Source organism: Podarcis melisellensis (genome assembly GCF_964234715.1).
Source record: "Podarcis melisellensis genome assembly, chromosome: 4".
Lineage (NCBI taxonomy): Eukaryota > Metazoa > Chordata > Lepidosauria > Squamata > Lacertidae > Podarcis > Podarcis melisellensis.
In genome coordinates this window covers 71,444,294-71,458,857 of record NC_138531.1, presented here as the reverse complement: position 1 = coordinate 71,458,857, position 14,564 = coordinate 71,444,294, and the positions used below count along the sequence as shown (strand labels likewise).

Below are 14,564 nucleotides of genomic sequence, written 5' to 3'. Positions count from 1 at the left end.
TATATCAACTCAGAAAGGACAAGATCCTCATGTTTTACCTTCTCAATAGGAGTATGTTGGATTTATAACTTGCAGACAGTTATCCCTAGTGGTTTGAACAAGAGATTTTATTTATTAGCATTTTTGTAACAAGTTTAATGTTGCAATGTCTGTTTTCACTTCAAATATATTTCATGGCTATTCATGTTGTTCTTTAAATCAAACCTTACATGATACAAATAAGGCATGTCCCTTCACTGTACTCTTCTTGTATTAATTTTTGTTTAGACAAACCTACCCAGATATCACTTGCTTTAATTTTTAAAAAATGTTTAAAATTGTTGTATTGAACTGTTTTCACCAATAATTTTACTGTTTTAATTTGGACTGACAGTTTGAATTGGAGGTTGCCACAATGGGAGAAACAGGAGGCTCTTGGAATGCAATGCTTTGAACCCCTTTTATCACAGGATTGGGTTGTGTATATATGCAAATAAACCATATATCCGAAAGACACCATAGTCTCTGTTGTGCCTCATTGTACTAAAGGAAACAGAGACCCTGGGGTAAGTGCCTGGAACCTCTGGAACTGCTGTGCAGATTGGGGTGATATGCAAAAAACACTTCCCTACACTGAATTACTCAGTTGTATATTGCACAGGGATTTAGCTCAAAGATGTTAGTGGAGTAAGATAAAACAAGGATGGAGTTATCTTGAATAAAATGATTTTCAGTGACGGAAAAATAACCCTCAGAACTAAAAGGGTAAGGTGTGGGGATAAACTTTAAAGCTTTTAAAAAGTCATTTGTTTTGTATTGTCTCGTAACAATTCTGAAGCATTTTATAACAGCCTCCAGAGAAGCATTTATGCTGCTATGTTGCAATGTCAGTTAGGAGTCAATACCTTTCTTCTTCTCTTTGGCTTTGCTTCACTTTTGTTTTTATTCGCAGAGTCCTCTTTTTCTGCACCGAGGAAACATTCTGTAGCCTGCGGATTGGGAAGGTGGGCAGGGGGAAAAAGGAAAAGAAGCTGAGCATTTGGGCTGAGTTACATCATCATTAAAAACACTTTAGAAACACAACTGAGCTGGTGTGTGGGAATTAAGCACATGTCTCGGCTGCAAGGATCTGCCAAAAATGAACAGATTCTGGATCATGCTTGATCTGTCCAAATCAGCCTGGCCGTGGAAGCAAAAAGCAAACTGCAGCTGGAGATAAGCTGGAACTAACAACAGGAATAGGGCTGGTTTACCATTTAACAAACAAATAACTACTGGCTTCATGTTACATAATGAATGAACTCCATCCATTCTAGATATGGAATTTACAGCTGGTTAACTGCATGCTTTAAACACAACAGAAAATTAAAAGAACTTGGCATTAATTATATAGTGTGAACAAGAAAAATGCACTCAGAAAGTGATTGTTGCTGCACTGTTTGCGAATGACCTTTTCTCAATGTATAATCATGTCCTGTGCCTTACAAAACATCACATGACTGGGTTTTTTTTGTGGGGGTGTACATTTAAAGGAACATATTGAAAATCTGCTTCTGCACCCTGCCAGTTTAAGAGTATCTGATGCTACCCTTCACAATTTTCGCTTAATTTGAGGCCAAGAAGGGTCACAATGATTAGAAGCGATCTGCAATGGAATAAAGCCATTTATCTGACCCACGGCAGCAACATTGAGAAGTGATGTGTATATGGTTATTGGGAATCAACAATTTGTTGGCAGAACCCTCCTCACCTGGCCTGCACTTCCAGAGAGAAAGGCCAGAGGTGTGTTTGAAGCATGCACTGTTAGGCCTTGCTGCCTGAAGGTGAGGTGTCTTCCAGAAGCAGCACTGAATGTTCCACCCAGCCATCTTTTCCAAGGGAAAGGCTTCATGGGACAAGCATACCCTGTTAGGTGCCACTTCCCACTGGTGCTCCAAGTGCCTTCAATGACAACCCTGTCTGCTTTTCTTCTTCCAGAGGAAGAGGCCTTCCTCCCAACTTTGGGACTGGTGGAGAATCGCTATAAAACTCCTTGGACAATCCTTTGTTGTTTAGTCGTTTAGTTGTGCCCGACTCTTCTTGACCCCATGGACCAGAGCACGCCAGGCACTCCTGTCTTCCACTGCCTCCCGCAGTTTGGTCAGACTCATGCTGGTAGCTTCGAGAACACTGTCCAACCATCTCGTCCTCTGTCGTCCCCTTCTCCTTCTGCCCTCCATCTTTCCCAACATCAGGGTCTTTCCCAGGGAGTCTTCTCTTCTCATGAGGTGGTCAAAGTCTTGGAGCCTCAGCTTCAGGATCTGTCCTTCCAGTGAGCACTCAGGGCTGATTTCCTTCAGAATGGAGAGGTTTGATCTTCTTGCAGTCCATGGGACTCTCAAGAGTCTCCTCCAGCACCATAATTCAAAAGCATCAATTCTTCGGCGATCAGCCTTCTTTATGGTCCAGCTTTATGGACAATCCTACCCACCCCTATAGCTTTGAAATTTGGAGTGCTCATCACACTCATCAGAGGGCAGTGCCACGTTCAGCACTGTGGGTGTATTTCCCGAAGTCTAACTTTTGGCAACAGCACATGCAAAGTTCCTGGAAGAACGGGTTTTCAGACTGGTCTTCAAAGCAACATTTATTTCAAAATCTGCTCCCCTCACCTTCCAGACATTGAGATGTCACCAACACAGAAATATAGTGTTCTAAAAGAAAGCTTTGATGCAGAAAATCAGCTTGAACAGGCTGAAACAGCAGTATATACTAAAACGTAACAAATTAATTTTAAAAGGTAGTCAGGTTTTCTTTAAAAAAATTTTTTTTTGCTTTTAGCCAAAGGCCTTTGCAAAACAGGCAGTATGTCTTGGTAAATTCCATACCTGCTAGCTTTTGGTAGGGAAATGTTTGTCCCCATCTGCCCACTCAAAAATTATTTTGGATTTTTCAAGTGCTCCAATTTAAGATGCAAAAGACTTTAAGAGGTCTTTGCAGTTTTTGACAAGATGCTTCATGTTAGGATATAGTGTAGGCCTGATGCCTCTATCTCCCTGGCAGTATCCCAACACTTCAGAGTCCACACTGCTTTTTTCTAGTGCTGTAACTCTAAAGAAGCTTTCACAACCTAGTGCCCTCTGGATGTTTTGAACTACAATTCCCATTGGCAGCAGACAGCATAACTGTGGACATTTGCACACTGTGGTCACTAAACTGGTGATAGATAAAATGCTGAACTGTAGAGCTGCCAACCAAGTACCAACTAGTAGAGTTGCTATACCCAGAAACTCAAGTATTTGGATTCTACCCAACAAGCAGCACAGAAATTCCATTGCCTACTTTTCATTATGCATCATCTACTCTGCATGGTAGTCGTGAGAATAAAACCAACCAACCTGTTTTCTTTTCTTTGAAGTAGGTGGCATAGGGGTTGTATGTTGCTGCTCTGTTTTACTTGTGCCAGCACATTCTTCCGAAGAGGCATCAGGTGACAGACCTAAAGGCAAAAGTAAATCTCAAAAACATATCCACTGTTCTGCATTCTGATCAAATGACACTGATGCAATTATTTCCCCCAGTAGTAAACTTGGGGGCTTGAGTGCCTATCAGTTTGGATGTGCAATGCCTCCTCCACTGGCCAAAAGAAAAAGAAAAGAAAAATCGAGTGGCTTTTACATATTTTGGGGGCATTATGGTTGAGGGGAAACATTTCATTCCCTGTACTGCACAGGGAGGGGGGGTTGGGAGATGGAAGGAATACCAGTTTATCAGATTCCAGAGGAACACTCAACATGATCCAGAGGTTCAAAATTCACTTGCAATGCAGCATTCACTATGCACTGGAATATATTTGTATTGCTCTATCCAGGTATCCATATGCTGAGTCAACTGCTTCCCAAGATACCCTCTGCATACTGTAACCTAGAGACTTTGTACTCTCTCTAGCTTGCCAAGCAAATCTGACAGCTAACTTTAACATTTCTTTATAAATCCTGACTTGGCATGTTCAGAAAGCGGAGAGGGAGGTGCCCCCAAAGCAGAGTCATAAATAGCCTCTTCTCCTGTATCTGCTTGTAGATTGCTCATTATAGAACTCTAAAAGTAGACAAATGGCTTCCAGGATACAACTTTGCAAACAATGCACCACCTGTTAACTGCCCATCTTTACTTTGGAACTGGACTGCAGTATGCAATACCCTCCAACTTCTTTTCAGCTTGGAATGACACAAGTTCAGCATCATGGGATAGCTCAGTTGGCAGAGCATGAGACGCTTAATCTCAAGATCATGGGTTCAAGCCCCACATTGGGCAAAATATTCCTGCATTGCAGGGGGGTGGACTAGATGACTCCCATGGTCCCTTCCAATTCTACAATTCTATGGTTTAATTACATGAATCTGAGCAAGACACCCCATAGCAATATATTAAATGCTTCCTGCTCCTGTACAAACTTCCCACAGTTCAAATGCAATAAACTGTTACTTAATCTGGAAGAAATATCAGGATTGAATTCTGGTTTTGAAAGGTATTATTTGCAGTTTAAATGGCTAAAATTGCTATATACTGTACAGACTTAAAACAACAACAACAACCCAGGCCTCTGGGCTTAACATCTAACTGACATGATCAGAAAAATGAAAAAGTCAGCAAGACTAAGGGAGTCCAGGAAGGGAAGGAGAGAAAGGGCATCTTTTTTTCAGATAAGGGGAAGGAGTAGGTCTTGTTGTCCCATCTCACCTGCTGCAGCCAGGTAAAAAGGTGATATTCAGCTTCTATTTGTTCTTTGTTCCACCATGAAAATTCATACTGGCATATAAATGGCTCAGGATCGCAATACCTCAAGGACCGCCTCTTTCCATATGAACCTACCCTGAGATCATTTTCTGAGGCCCTTCTTCATGTGCCTCCTCCTCGAAAGGTCTGGAGGGTGGCAACAAGAGAAAAGGCCCTTTCTCAAGCGGCTCCCCATGTGGCGAATGCTCTCCCCCGGGAAATTCGCCTGGCATTTTTGGATAAGTACAAGGCTGATTTTTGACATATAATACCAGCTATGTGCCTCAACCTAGAGCTCTAGGCATACTGCAAGGTACTCCAGGGCTATGTGTGCAGGGCTCCCCATTAATTTGAACAGAGGTAGGTGACCACACATGATATCCTTTGGCTTTCTGTGTGGAAATGAATGGAAAAGCCATGTGTGCATGACAAACTCTGTCTGCAGCTTGCAATAGATTTACACAACAAACCAGCTAGTCATACTTTGAGGGGCTACTTCATGGTACAGAAAGCTGTCAGTTTGAGTAGGGGTCCCCAAACTGTGGCCCATGAGCTTCCATTGAGGTGGTCCACATCATTTTAATTTTTATTGCTTCTTTTATTTCCCTTAATGTATTATAAGTGGTGTTGATGTGGAGACAAGCAATCATTCACTGATACATGGTACATTACAAAACAAATCAATGTAGATCACCCTAAGTTTAATATTCCCCAGCAACACTAAACAAACAAGCAAACATACAAAAGAGGCAGGGAATACTTGGGAACAGCTGAAATCGCAGAGGTTCAGAGAGTAATTAAGTCTGCATTCCATTTTAAGACTGACAGAAACTGCAGACTTTGGGGCTCCAACACCAAGCCCAACTTTTTCGCCCTCCTGATCCCAGGTTTGGTTTAATATCCAGCCTTATGGAGAAGTTAAAAGCTTACTCATTGTTTCTTGACATTATGGTTGGTCTTAATAAACCTTTTTGGTTTTTGGATTCCACCTCCCCCACTCCCAAAGGATCAACACAGCTATCTATGTCTTTTGTCTGCTTTAAATAGAGGTTAACATACTTACCCTTCATATTTTTTCCATCAAAAACATTTACAGTCATACCTCATGCTACATTTGCTTCATGTTATGTTCTTTCAGGTTACGTTCCACAGCGACCCGGCAGTACCAGAAAGGGTTACTTCCAGGTTTTGCCGCACACGCATGCGAAGAAGCGCAAAATGACGTCACGCACATGCGCAGAAGTGCTGAATCGCAACTTGTGCATGCACAGATGCGCCGCTGCGGGTTGCGCTCTTTTCATGTTGCAAACGGGCCTCCGGAACGAATCCTGTTCGCAACCAGAGGTACCACTGTATATCCCACTTTTCCTCAACAAGACCAAGGTGGCTAACAACATAAGTTAAATCAATAATGTAACAATTTTAAACACAATGTCATGGCTATAAATAAAACGAAGCAGCCATAATATACTGAAACAGCAATACAAAAACACTACAGCCATAAAAAATAAGTTAGTTTAACTAAATTCACTTCAAAAAGAGGACAGCCATTTATGATCCCCAAACCCTTCTTAAAAAGGAAGGTTTTGACCATCTTACAGAAAGCCATTAGAGAGGGAGAGAGGCCGATTCCAGAGCCTGAATACAGCTACAAAGAAACCTGTTTCCTGGTCCCAACTAGATATATTTATGGGGTATTTGGGATACACAAGAGGGCTTCTGACAAGCAGTCCCTCCTATCTACAAGCATGTGTGAGACTCTTGCTCAGCTTCTAAATTATTTGAGAAATTGCAAGCTGAGGTTAGGGAGAAGCTCATCAGTGCCCATGGTTGAGAACAGTAAATCAAAGCATCTGCATAATCCAGGACCTGCAAACCACATGGTTACATTACTCATACTTCTTCTCTGAAGGTTGTACTTTAGATGCCTCTCAACTACTTTATAGAGAACAGTTCTCAGCTTGAAGGTATTCTCTGTTTGGAGGGCTGCCTAGCCCAAGTCCAGTTTAGAGATTAAGAGCCATAGGAAGGGAGTGCACCCACCTTGAAGTCACCCACCAAGAGTTATACCACTGAACAGCAGACTCAGCAAGCACACAGTTCCTCAGGTCATGGTCTTCCATATCATGATGAGAGGCATTTCTGTATAAAGCAGCTTCCTGCAAAGTGGTGTCCTCCAGATGTTTGGGGCTCCAGCTCTCATCAGTCTCAACCAGCACAGTCAATGGCCAGGTATAGGAAGAGCTGTAGGCCAAAATATCGGAAGGAGAGGACACCAGCTTGGTAGAGGCCAGCTTAAATTATAGTAATTATTTCTAGACCAGCATCTATACATATAAATTAGCATCTGCAAATGTTTTCAAGCCTGTGTCCTCTCTATGTGTGATGCCTTTCCTCCTTTTTTTTTGGCAATGACTAAGCAACCACCCTGGGACGCAGGTGGCACTGTGAGTGAAACCACAGAGCCTAGGGCTTGCCGATCAGAAGGTTGGCGGTCGAATCCCCGCGATAGGGTGAGCTCTCATTGTTCGGTCCCAGCTCCTGCCAACCTAGCAGTTCGAAAGCACGTAGTGCAAGTAGATAAATAGGTACTGCTCTGGCGGGAAGGTAAACAGTGTTTCCATGAGCTGCTCTGGTTCGCCAGAAGCGGCTTAGTCATGCTGGCCACATGAACCGGAAGCTGTACGCCAGCTCCCTTGTTCAGTAAAGCGAGATGAGCGCCGCAACCCCAGAGTCATCCGCGACTGGACCTAATGCCCAGGGGTCCCTTTACCTTTACTTTTAAGCAACCACCCTAGGAATGGTTTCTTATCAAGCAGGGTAGTTTTTCATGCTCTCAACCTACATACAGGGGCAGCATTAATATAAACTGTAGCACAGTCAAACTAGCTTCTTGTTTTGACTAAAAGGGGAAATGCTATGGGCTTCTCCACTGGGAAGTTTCCCCTTTCTTCCAGACTTAATAAAGCAGAAGGGGGGAAATACTGGAAGCAGTCATTCCTCTGAGAATACCCCTTTAAAAAATATGCACACAGACAGAAATTAAGCAGGATGCGGTTGCGATAGAGATAGCGTCCATACCTGGCTTGCTGCAAGCAGATGTCTGCTACTTGCATTATGTCCTATCTCCTCTGCAAAGAATGACAAGAGGAGAGGTCAGCTTTCCAGCAAGGTCAGTATTTGGAGAGCGAAGCATGGAAAGTGGGTTGCGTTATATTTAGAGTTTGGTCTAAATCAGTGCCAGTGTTGGCCCCCTCCCATCTCTTCTTTGCAGTGCTGTCTCTCAGGTCCCTGGATCTTACACTGCTGGATCTAAACCTACCCAATACAAAGGGAGGGGAACTGTTCCAAAGCTTCCAAAAGGAGCAAACTGTGTGGCTTTTTGAAATGAGTGCTCTGGGTGCTCAGAAGATAAAGCTCAAGTAGAATTTCACTTCTGTAAAGAGACATTTTTATTTGCTGACCTGGATTTGTCCTTTGTGAAGGGGTGGAAAAAAGGAAATTAGCCAGGAAGCTGCCTTCTCAAATATGGTAAGGTTTTCTATTCTAATGTCATTTTAGAGAAATTGTGTGGATGTTCAGTGTAACAAATTGTACTACATTTGCCTTTAGTGTGAGGTTTCTAAATATAAATGATAACAATTCTGCTTTGGATGTAATCTTGTTTATTTGATTAGAGATATTACAGGTTTCCTATCCTATTGTGTAAATAACACACAAAATAATTATGTGCCGAAGTTCATCCCTGTCTATAAACTTTCACTGACCGGCAGGAAAAATATTAATAGAAATGGAAATATTACGTCACTAGAATCCTCAGGTAGAGGAAATAAAGTGCATGTCTGTGGATATAGATTATGTCTTAATACTTTTGAACAGGTATAGCTTTTCACCTACAGCATCAGTTTCATGGCAATAGATCTGAAGCAAATAATACCATCAGAGGTGTATTAGGTTGTGAGATGTGTGGCACCTGCTACCTCATCCTTTCCCCTTCTGCCCCAGACCTCACCACCTCAACCTGACCAGAAATTCCTAGGATAATGTCCACTCTAATACATTCCCAACTGAACAATGCTAAAGACTGCAGTTCTATGAAGTGGCTAATATCTCTAAAAAGAAACGAAAAACAAAGCCTTTGCAGCTCTTTATGGAAGGCCTTACGGCTGAATCAGTTTAGTTTAGTTTTTTGGTGCTGATGTGTCTCAAAGAATCCACTATTTTGGAACTTCACAGCTTTCCATTATGAGTTTCACTGCTGTTGATTCTTTAATTACTTGGCTCACCTGGACCCAAGTATTTGCTCTGAAAGGACAAGGGCAATGCAATAGCACACTTGCACACCAGAGAGTCTTTCCTTTCTTCAGCTGGGTTTGAACTGCTTCAAGGGCCACGAGCAACAGTTCAGGCATCATTTGTTACCATTGTGGCAGTTCCCACAGAAAATTGTTAAGATGGAGAAACAAAACAGCTGGTATTTAAAGGTCAATGAGTTGCTTAGCACCCAGTCTTCATCCTGTCCAAGGCAGATGAGAATTCAGCAGTGAAACTTCAATTCCAGAATAACAGTTTGATTCAATGCATGAGGGAAGGGATCCTATAAGGGGATTTCTTCCATGATGCCTCATCATTGGAATATCTTAGGCAAACTACAAAATTACAGTGGACCCACTTGCCACCCCACCTTCAGATAAGGTGAGACATATTTTAAAAGAGAGTTCATTTCTCATATGTATGATTGATGCTATGCCTTACTTCTTCCACAACAAAATGAGCAAAGTAAATACTCAAAATGCTGTGGTGTGACATCTTGGTATATAATGGGCATACTGAACTTATTATTTAAGTTTACTAAGTGGGCATACAGTTTAAAAGATTGTCAAGTATAATCCACTGGTTTACAAATGCTAATCCACTGGTTATATGGATCTTAGCCATTGTAATAAAGCCAGTAATCTTGTATAATAAGGCAATCTTCCTTCCATTTGTGGATCATGAGTCAATTTATTGTGAACTACCTAACGTCTCCTGAATGCTAGCATTATTGCAAAAATGAATGAATGAATGAATGAGGAAGAGGCCCTTGGCGAGATCTTGTATGGCACTTCTAATGTTGTTTAGCAGCATCGCTGAATAAACCTTCACCAGTAGCAGTGTGTGTGGCGAGCTGGAGTTGCCCTCCAGACACAAGCATCACTGATGCTTACTTGGACAGGGCTAAGATTGGTCAAGGCAGCAACAAGACTGGGACTGTGCAGGTGCGTCCTAAGAAGCTCCAAGTTGGTCAGGCCATTCTCAGTGCTCTATTAGCACAGCCTGAACTTCGCCAGCATTCTGCCCTACCCGAGCCCTGTCCAGGTAAGCACCACACATGCTGCTTGCTGGCCTAAACTATTATCCTGAGCATGCTTTGCAAATTTAAAAATACATTGGTGGACAACAGGGATCATAGAATTTGGAAGAGACCATAATCCCCTGCAATGCAAGAATCTTTTGCCCAAACCTGGATTAAGAGATTCATGCTATTCTGACTGAGCTATTTTAAAACAATGTAAGTCTGATGTTGGTTCTTCCCCAATCTATCTTGCGTGAAACATTAACTACAGAATTCATATCGCATGCAGGATAGCCTGCAAGGTGCACTATGACCAAGTCCCACAATGCCACCAATGGCTACACATCCAGGATAGGAATTTTTTCCAGGTGACTGAGTAGTGACAGGACTGGAGTCAAAATAGGCCCACTGAAAAGCAAAAGGGAGAATTGGCAGCCAAAGTTTAAGTAAAGAAGGATGGAAAGAATTGAGAGAGAAATGGTGGTTTTAAACAATGGCAGGGGTTTGAGTAAAGTACCTTCATTGTATTATGGTGCTATGGAATATGTGAGAGCTCTGAATTCTTCATCTCTCTCACATGAGGCAGCAGAAGAGGGAGAGGTCTGAGCACAGTGCAAAGGGAGGAGCACTGAAAGGAAAAAAGTGGCTGTTTTAAACAATGCTAGGAGTGGGGTGGGGCAGTTCAGAACAATATTGAGTGTAGCAAGAAGGCTCTATTGGATTAGCTTTAGGTGTCTGTTTCGGCCTCGGTCCAGTATATCTGAAGGAGCGCCTCCACCCCCATTGTTCTACCCGGACACTGAGGTCCAGCACCGAGGGCCTTCTGGTGGTTCCCTCGCTGTGAGAAGCCAAGTTACAGGGAACCAGGCAGAGGGCCTTCTCGGTAGTGGTGCCCTCCCTGTGGAATGCCCTCCCACCAGATGTCAAAGAGAACAACTACCAGACTTTTAGAAGACATCCGAAGGCAGCCCTGTTTAGGGAAGCTTTTAATGTTTGATGTACTACAGTATTTTAATATTTTTTTGGAAGCCGCCCAGAGTGGCTAGGGAAGCCCAGCCAGATGGCCGGGGTATAAATAATAAATTATTATTATTATTATTATTAGTAGTAGTAGTAGTAGTAGTAGTATACCCATCTCTGCTATTTCTCCTGTTTCTTCTCTGGTTAAAACATTTCCCCTTCAAATCCCCCCAAACAAGCCCTTAGTGGCTTCAGAAATGGGGTTGGCAAGGTGAAAAGTGAGCTTAGTAGTTGAGTGGGGAAGGAAGGGGGAGCTCTAGGGGATTAATGTGAGCGGGTGCTCAGGGAATTGGGAAGCAAGAGTGAGCAGCCCCTAGATTTTAAATAAAAAGGATTCTGGGTTTTATTTTTAGAGGAAGGGTAGACACACAGTAATTCATATGAAGCACATCCATGACACACTGTCAACTAATTCCAGGTTCCTTTCCGCTTCTAAGCCACCTGCTACAAAATTCATTTCCAAAATAGCTTACACCAGTCTATAAAGGTACAAAAACTGACACTCGCGCAAATCATGCCAAACAAATTTAGGTTGTTCTTCCTTTGCTATTTCTGATGCTTACATTTTATTCAAGTTCTAAAGCAGGTGTACAACCAGTGCTTAAAGCAAAAATGCTGGATGGTTGTTCTAATCCTAACTCCCTCTAATAGCAAACTCAGCTGCTGCATGCCACCAGGGCTGTAGGTAAAATGAGGCCACTGAGAAACAAGAGGGAGATGGCAGCATATTTGGGGGAACCCCAAAGTTTGTACAATTTTTTTTAAAGCAAAAACAAGGTGGCAACATCTCCTGCTGTCCCACAAGGACTCAGCATGCTAAGCAGAGATGGAATTTTATATGGCTGTTGGGAAAGAAAGAAAAATGGGCCATGGGGGGAGTGAGATGCTGTGGCTGGAACCCTGAACAGGAGACCCATTTTGGAGGAGGGGGGGGGTATGTTGCAATAATATGTTGTAGGTCCCACTTGCTCCCTGTAATAGGGAACTCAGGTTGGTTGAGTTCCCTTGGTTGATGTTTGGAAGCAGAGCAGGAGGTCGCCCAAAAATAGCTTCTGCATCTCTTTATCACTGAGCCCAAGCCTAGTGTAAACTCTCTCACTTGCTCAACTGTGTGTAACTGTAGCTGCCCAATTTCAAGTGTGGTAAATGCCAGACATGCACGGTACTATGGTCATGGTCAAACACAAAAATGACAGGAGTAAATCTGCAATACAGAGCACTAAGAGGCTCAGAGCTACGTTGGAAAGAGTGGTACATTTCCTTCAGTGGTAGCTGATGTGAAAAAATATTTTCAAGGGAGATTTAACTGGAGAATAAATGGCTACTGCCTTTCCAAGCTGGCCCCTCCAAGAGGAACTGCAGCTTGAATGTGACAAGAGACTGGAATGTCCCTCTAATTCCTCCACATGTTAAAAAAGATTGTGGATTTAAATAGAGAAGTGCGAAGGCCTAGAAAAGTAACAGCAGAAATGACAGAACTTTGCTGAAGTGCCCTTTCTAAGAACAGTGTATTTCTGGGCTCCTGCACCTGCCAGTGAAGTACAAGTTAGGCAGCACTGAGCTATATTGGTATATTTCATTCAGAGTTTCCTTGAAGAATTATTTTTAAACAGCTTCTCAAGTAAGGAGAAGGGTCTCGTTGCATAAGGCAGCCATAAAACAGGTAAAATCCAAATCTTTGTGAATGCAAAGATTAACAACATGTAGTTATTGTATATATTGTATGCAATACACAGCAGCTATTATTATTATTATTATTATTATTATTTATTATTTATTATTACTTATTTTTATTATTATCATTAGCCCCACCATCATTATACTCTGAGCAGTTTAGGCAAAATGTGAGCTGTAGGGGTTTGTTTTGTTTCTTTTATAACTTAGGAATGAATGCCCTAGTTGTGATGTCGCACAACGGAGTGGCGGAGAGGTGATCTGACAGGAAAAGGCTCTACTCTGATTTGTAAGTGCTATTTCGCATTCGCAAGTCAGACAGGATTGCATCCTTTATCATCACTACCTCTAACTGCAAATGCAGCCAGTGAGTGCCAACAAGGTTATAACCAGCAGGAACCCTGTGGGAAACAAGAGGGAAGTATCAGCATGTTCAAGGAAACCCAAAACTTTTGCAAAAGTAGAAATATATTGAGGGCGAGAAAATCAGAGGGGGCAACCACCCTGAAAACAACAAGAGGTTCCAGAAAGGAAGGTGGCCCTCAGGCGGAAAAATGTTTCCTACCTCTACTCTGTGAAATCAGGCTGGATAGGGTCTAGGGACTGGAAATATTCTTTCCTTAGCATCCAAAAACAAATGCCAAAACCTGTCTCACGATAACTTGCCTGGCTTAATTTCTGTCTCCGTTTCCCAGGCAGCCCTGAGAGGCCCCTTATCTGTGAAGTGGTGTCATCATATTGTGCTGATGAGTAAATCTCCCAAGGTTGAAAACTCTGGGAGTGCCCTTCGGCTGCGGTTTTAGCGAGGTTTATGTTCTCATGAGCCCAGAATGAAATAATAGGTTAAAATAATTGTTTTGGGACAATTTACAGCAATGTCTTGTGGAACACATTTAAACCTCTTGCAAACCTCAAACGTTACCAAATTTTCTTTTGTTATTTAATCACGCCTATTAAGTAGGCTCTCAATACTCATTTCTGCTATAAATCTGCATGGTGACGTAGCCGCTAAACGCTCTGTATAGATTCAATTGCCAAATCCTTTTTTGTTTTTCTTGTTTTTTAAGTTCACATTTTATCAAAGGAACATTTAATTTCCCATTTTAAATAAGAGCTCTTTCCAAACCTCAGAGCTTTTAAAGAATTACTTAGGGAGCTGTTACTCCAACTATTTATGATGTCATAACAAGGCATGCACATTCAAGGGCCACTACTAACTTAGGCTGTGTCTTCACTTGCACATTACTCAAGGGCAAAGCTGAAATGAATACACACTGATGCCAAGGACCCTAAAAATGCACACAATAGTCTACTCTCTTCTTCGTCTCCCTTCCCATCATCTGCAGTATGGGGCAGAATTGGACACATAATGTCACCTTAGTTAAGTATATCACAACTGAACTGCATCATGTTGTGCTTGTTTCAGTAAGTAAATATGTTTCTCAGAACATACAACTTAAAACACAACTTCCCTATCCTTAGGGGAAGGAATGTGGTGCTCTAAGAGAGAATGTGCTTTGAATGTGGAATGTCTCACATTCAGTTTGTGGAATCTCTAGGTAGAGCTGGGAATTGTATTCTAAAAAGATAAATAAATCTGAAAGGGGTCGTTTATTTCTGGGCATCAGCATGCGTGGTAAACTGTTTCGGTTGTAATAAAAAGATAACCCATTTCAATTGAAAGGTGGATTATAAATCTTTTTGAAAGGGCTTATGAGATCATACGGACGAACATCAGTTAAAAACTGACCAGCATAGTTAAGTTAGAGAAGGTGAGCAGCAGGGAAACAGAACTACAGAA

The 14,564-nt window shown here is 42.1% G+C and overlaps 1 protein-coding gene across 2 annotated transcripts in view; it reads right to left on the bottom strand.

Annotated features, from left to right (window-relative positions):
* Positions 1-14,564, bottom strand: part of CMSS1 (cms1 ribosomal small subunit homolog) — a 174,613-nt gene that overhangs the window by 10,809 nt on the left and 149,240 nt on the right. Inside the window, exons 1-3 of one of the 2 annotated variants that reach the window (XM_081908563.1) lie at positions 7,816-7,957; positions 3,357-3,457; positions 885-968 (exon numbers count right to left, since the gene is read on the bottom strand). In XM_081908563.1, the coding sequence (XP_081764689.1) occupies positions 885-968; positions 3,357-3,386 (114 nt within the window). In that variant the 5' untranslated portion in view covers positions 3,387-3,457; positions 7,816-7,957. Of the gene's footprint in view, positions 1-884; positions 969-3,356; positions 3,458-7,815; positions 7,958-14,564 lie in introns of those variants that run through there. The other variant, XM_081908562.1, reaches the window with a different exon arrangement.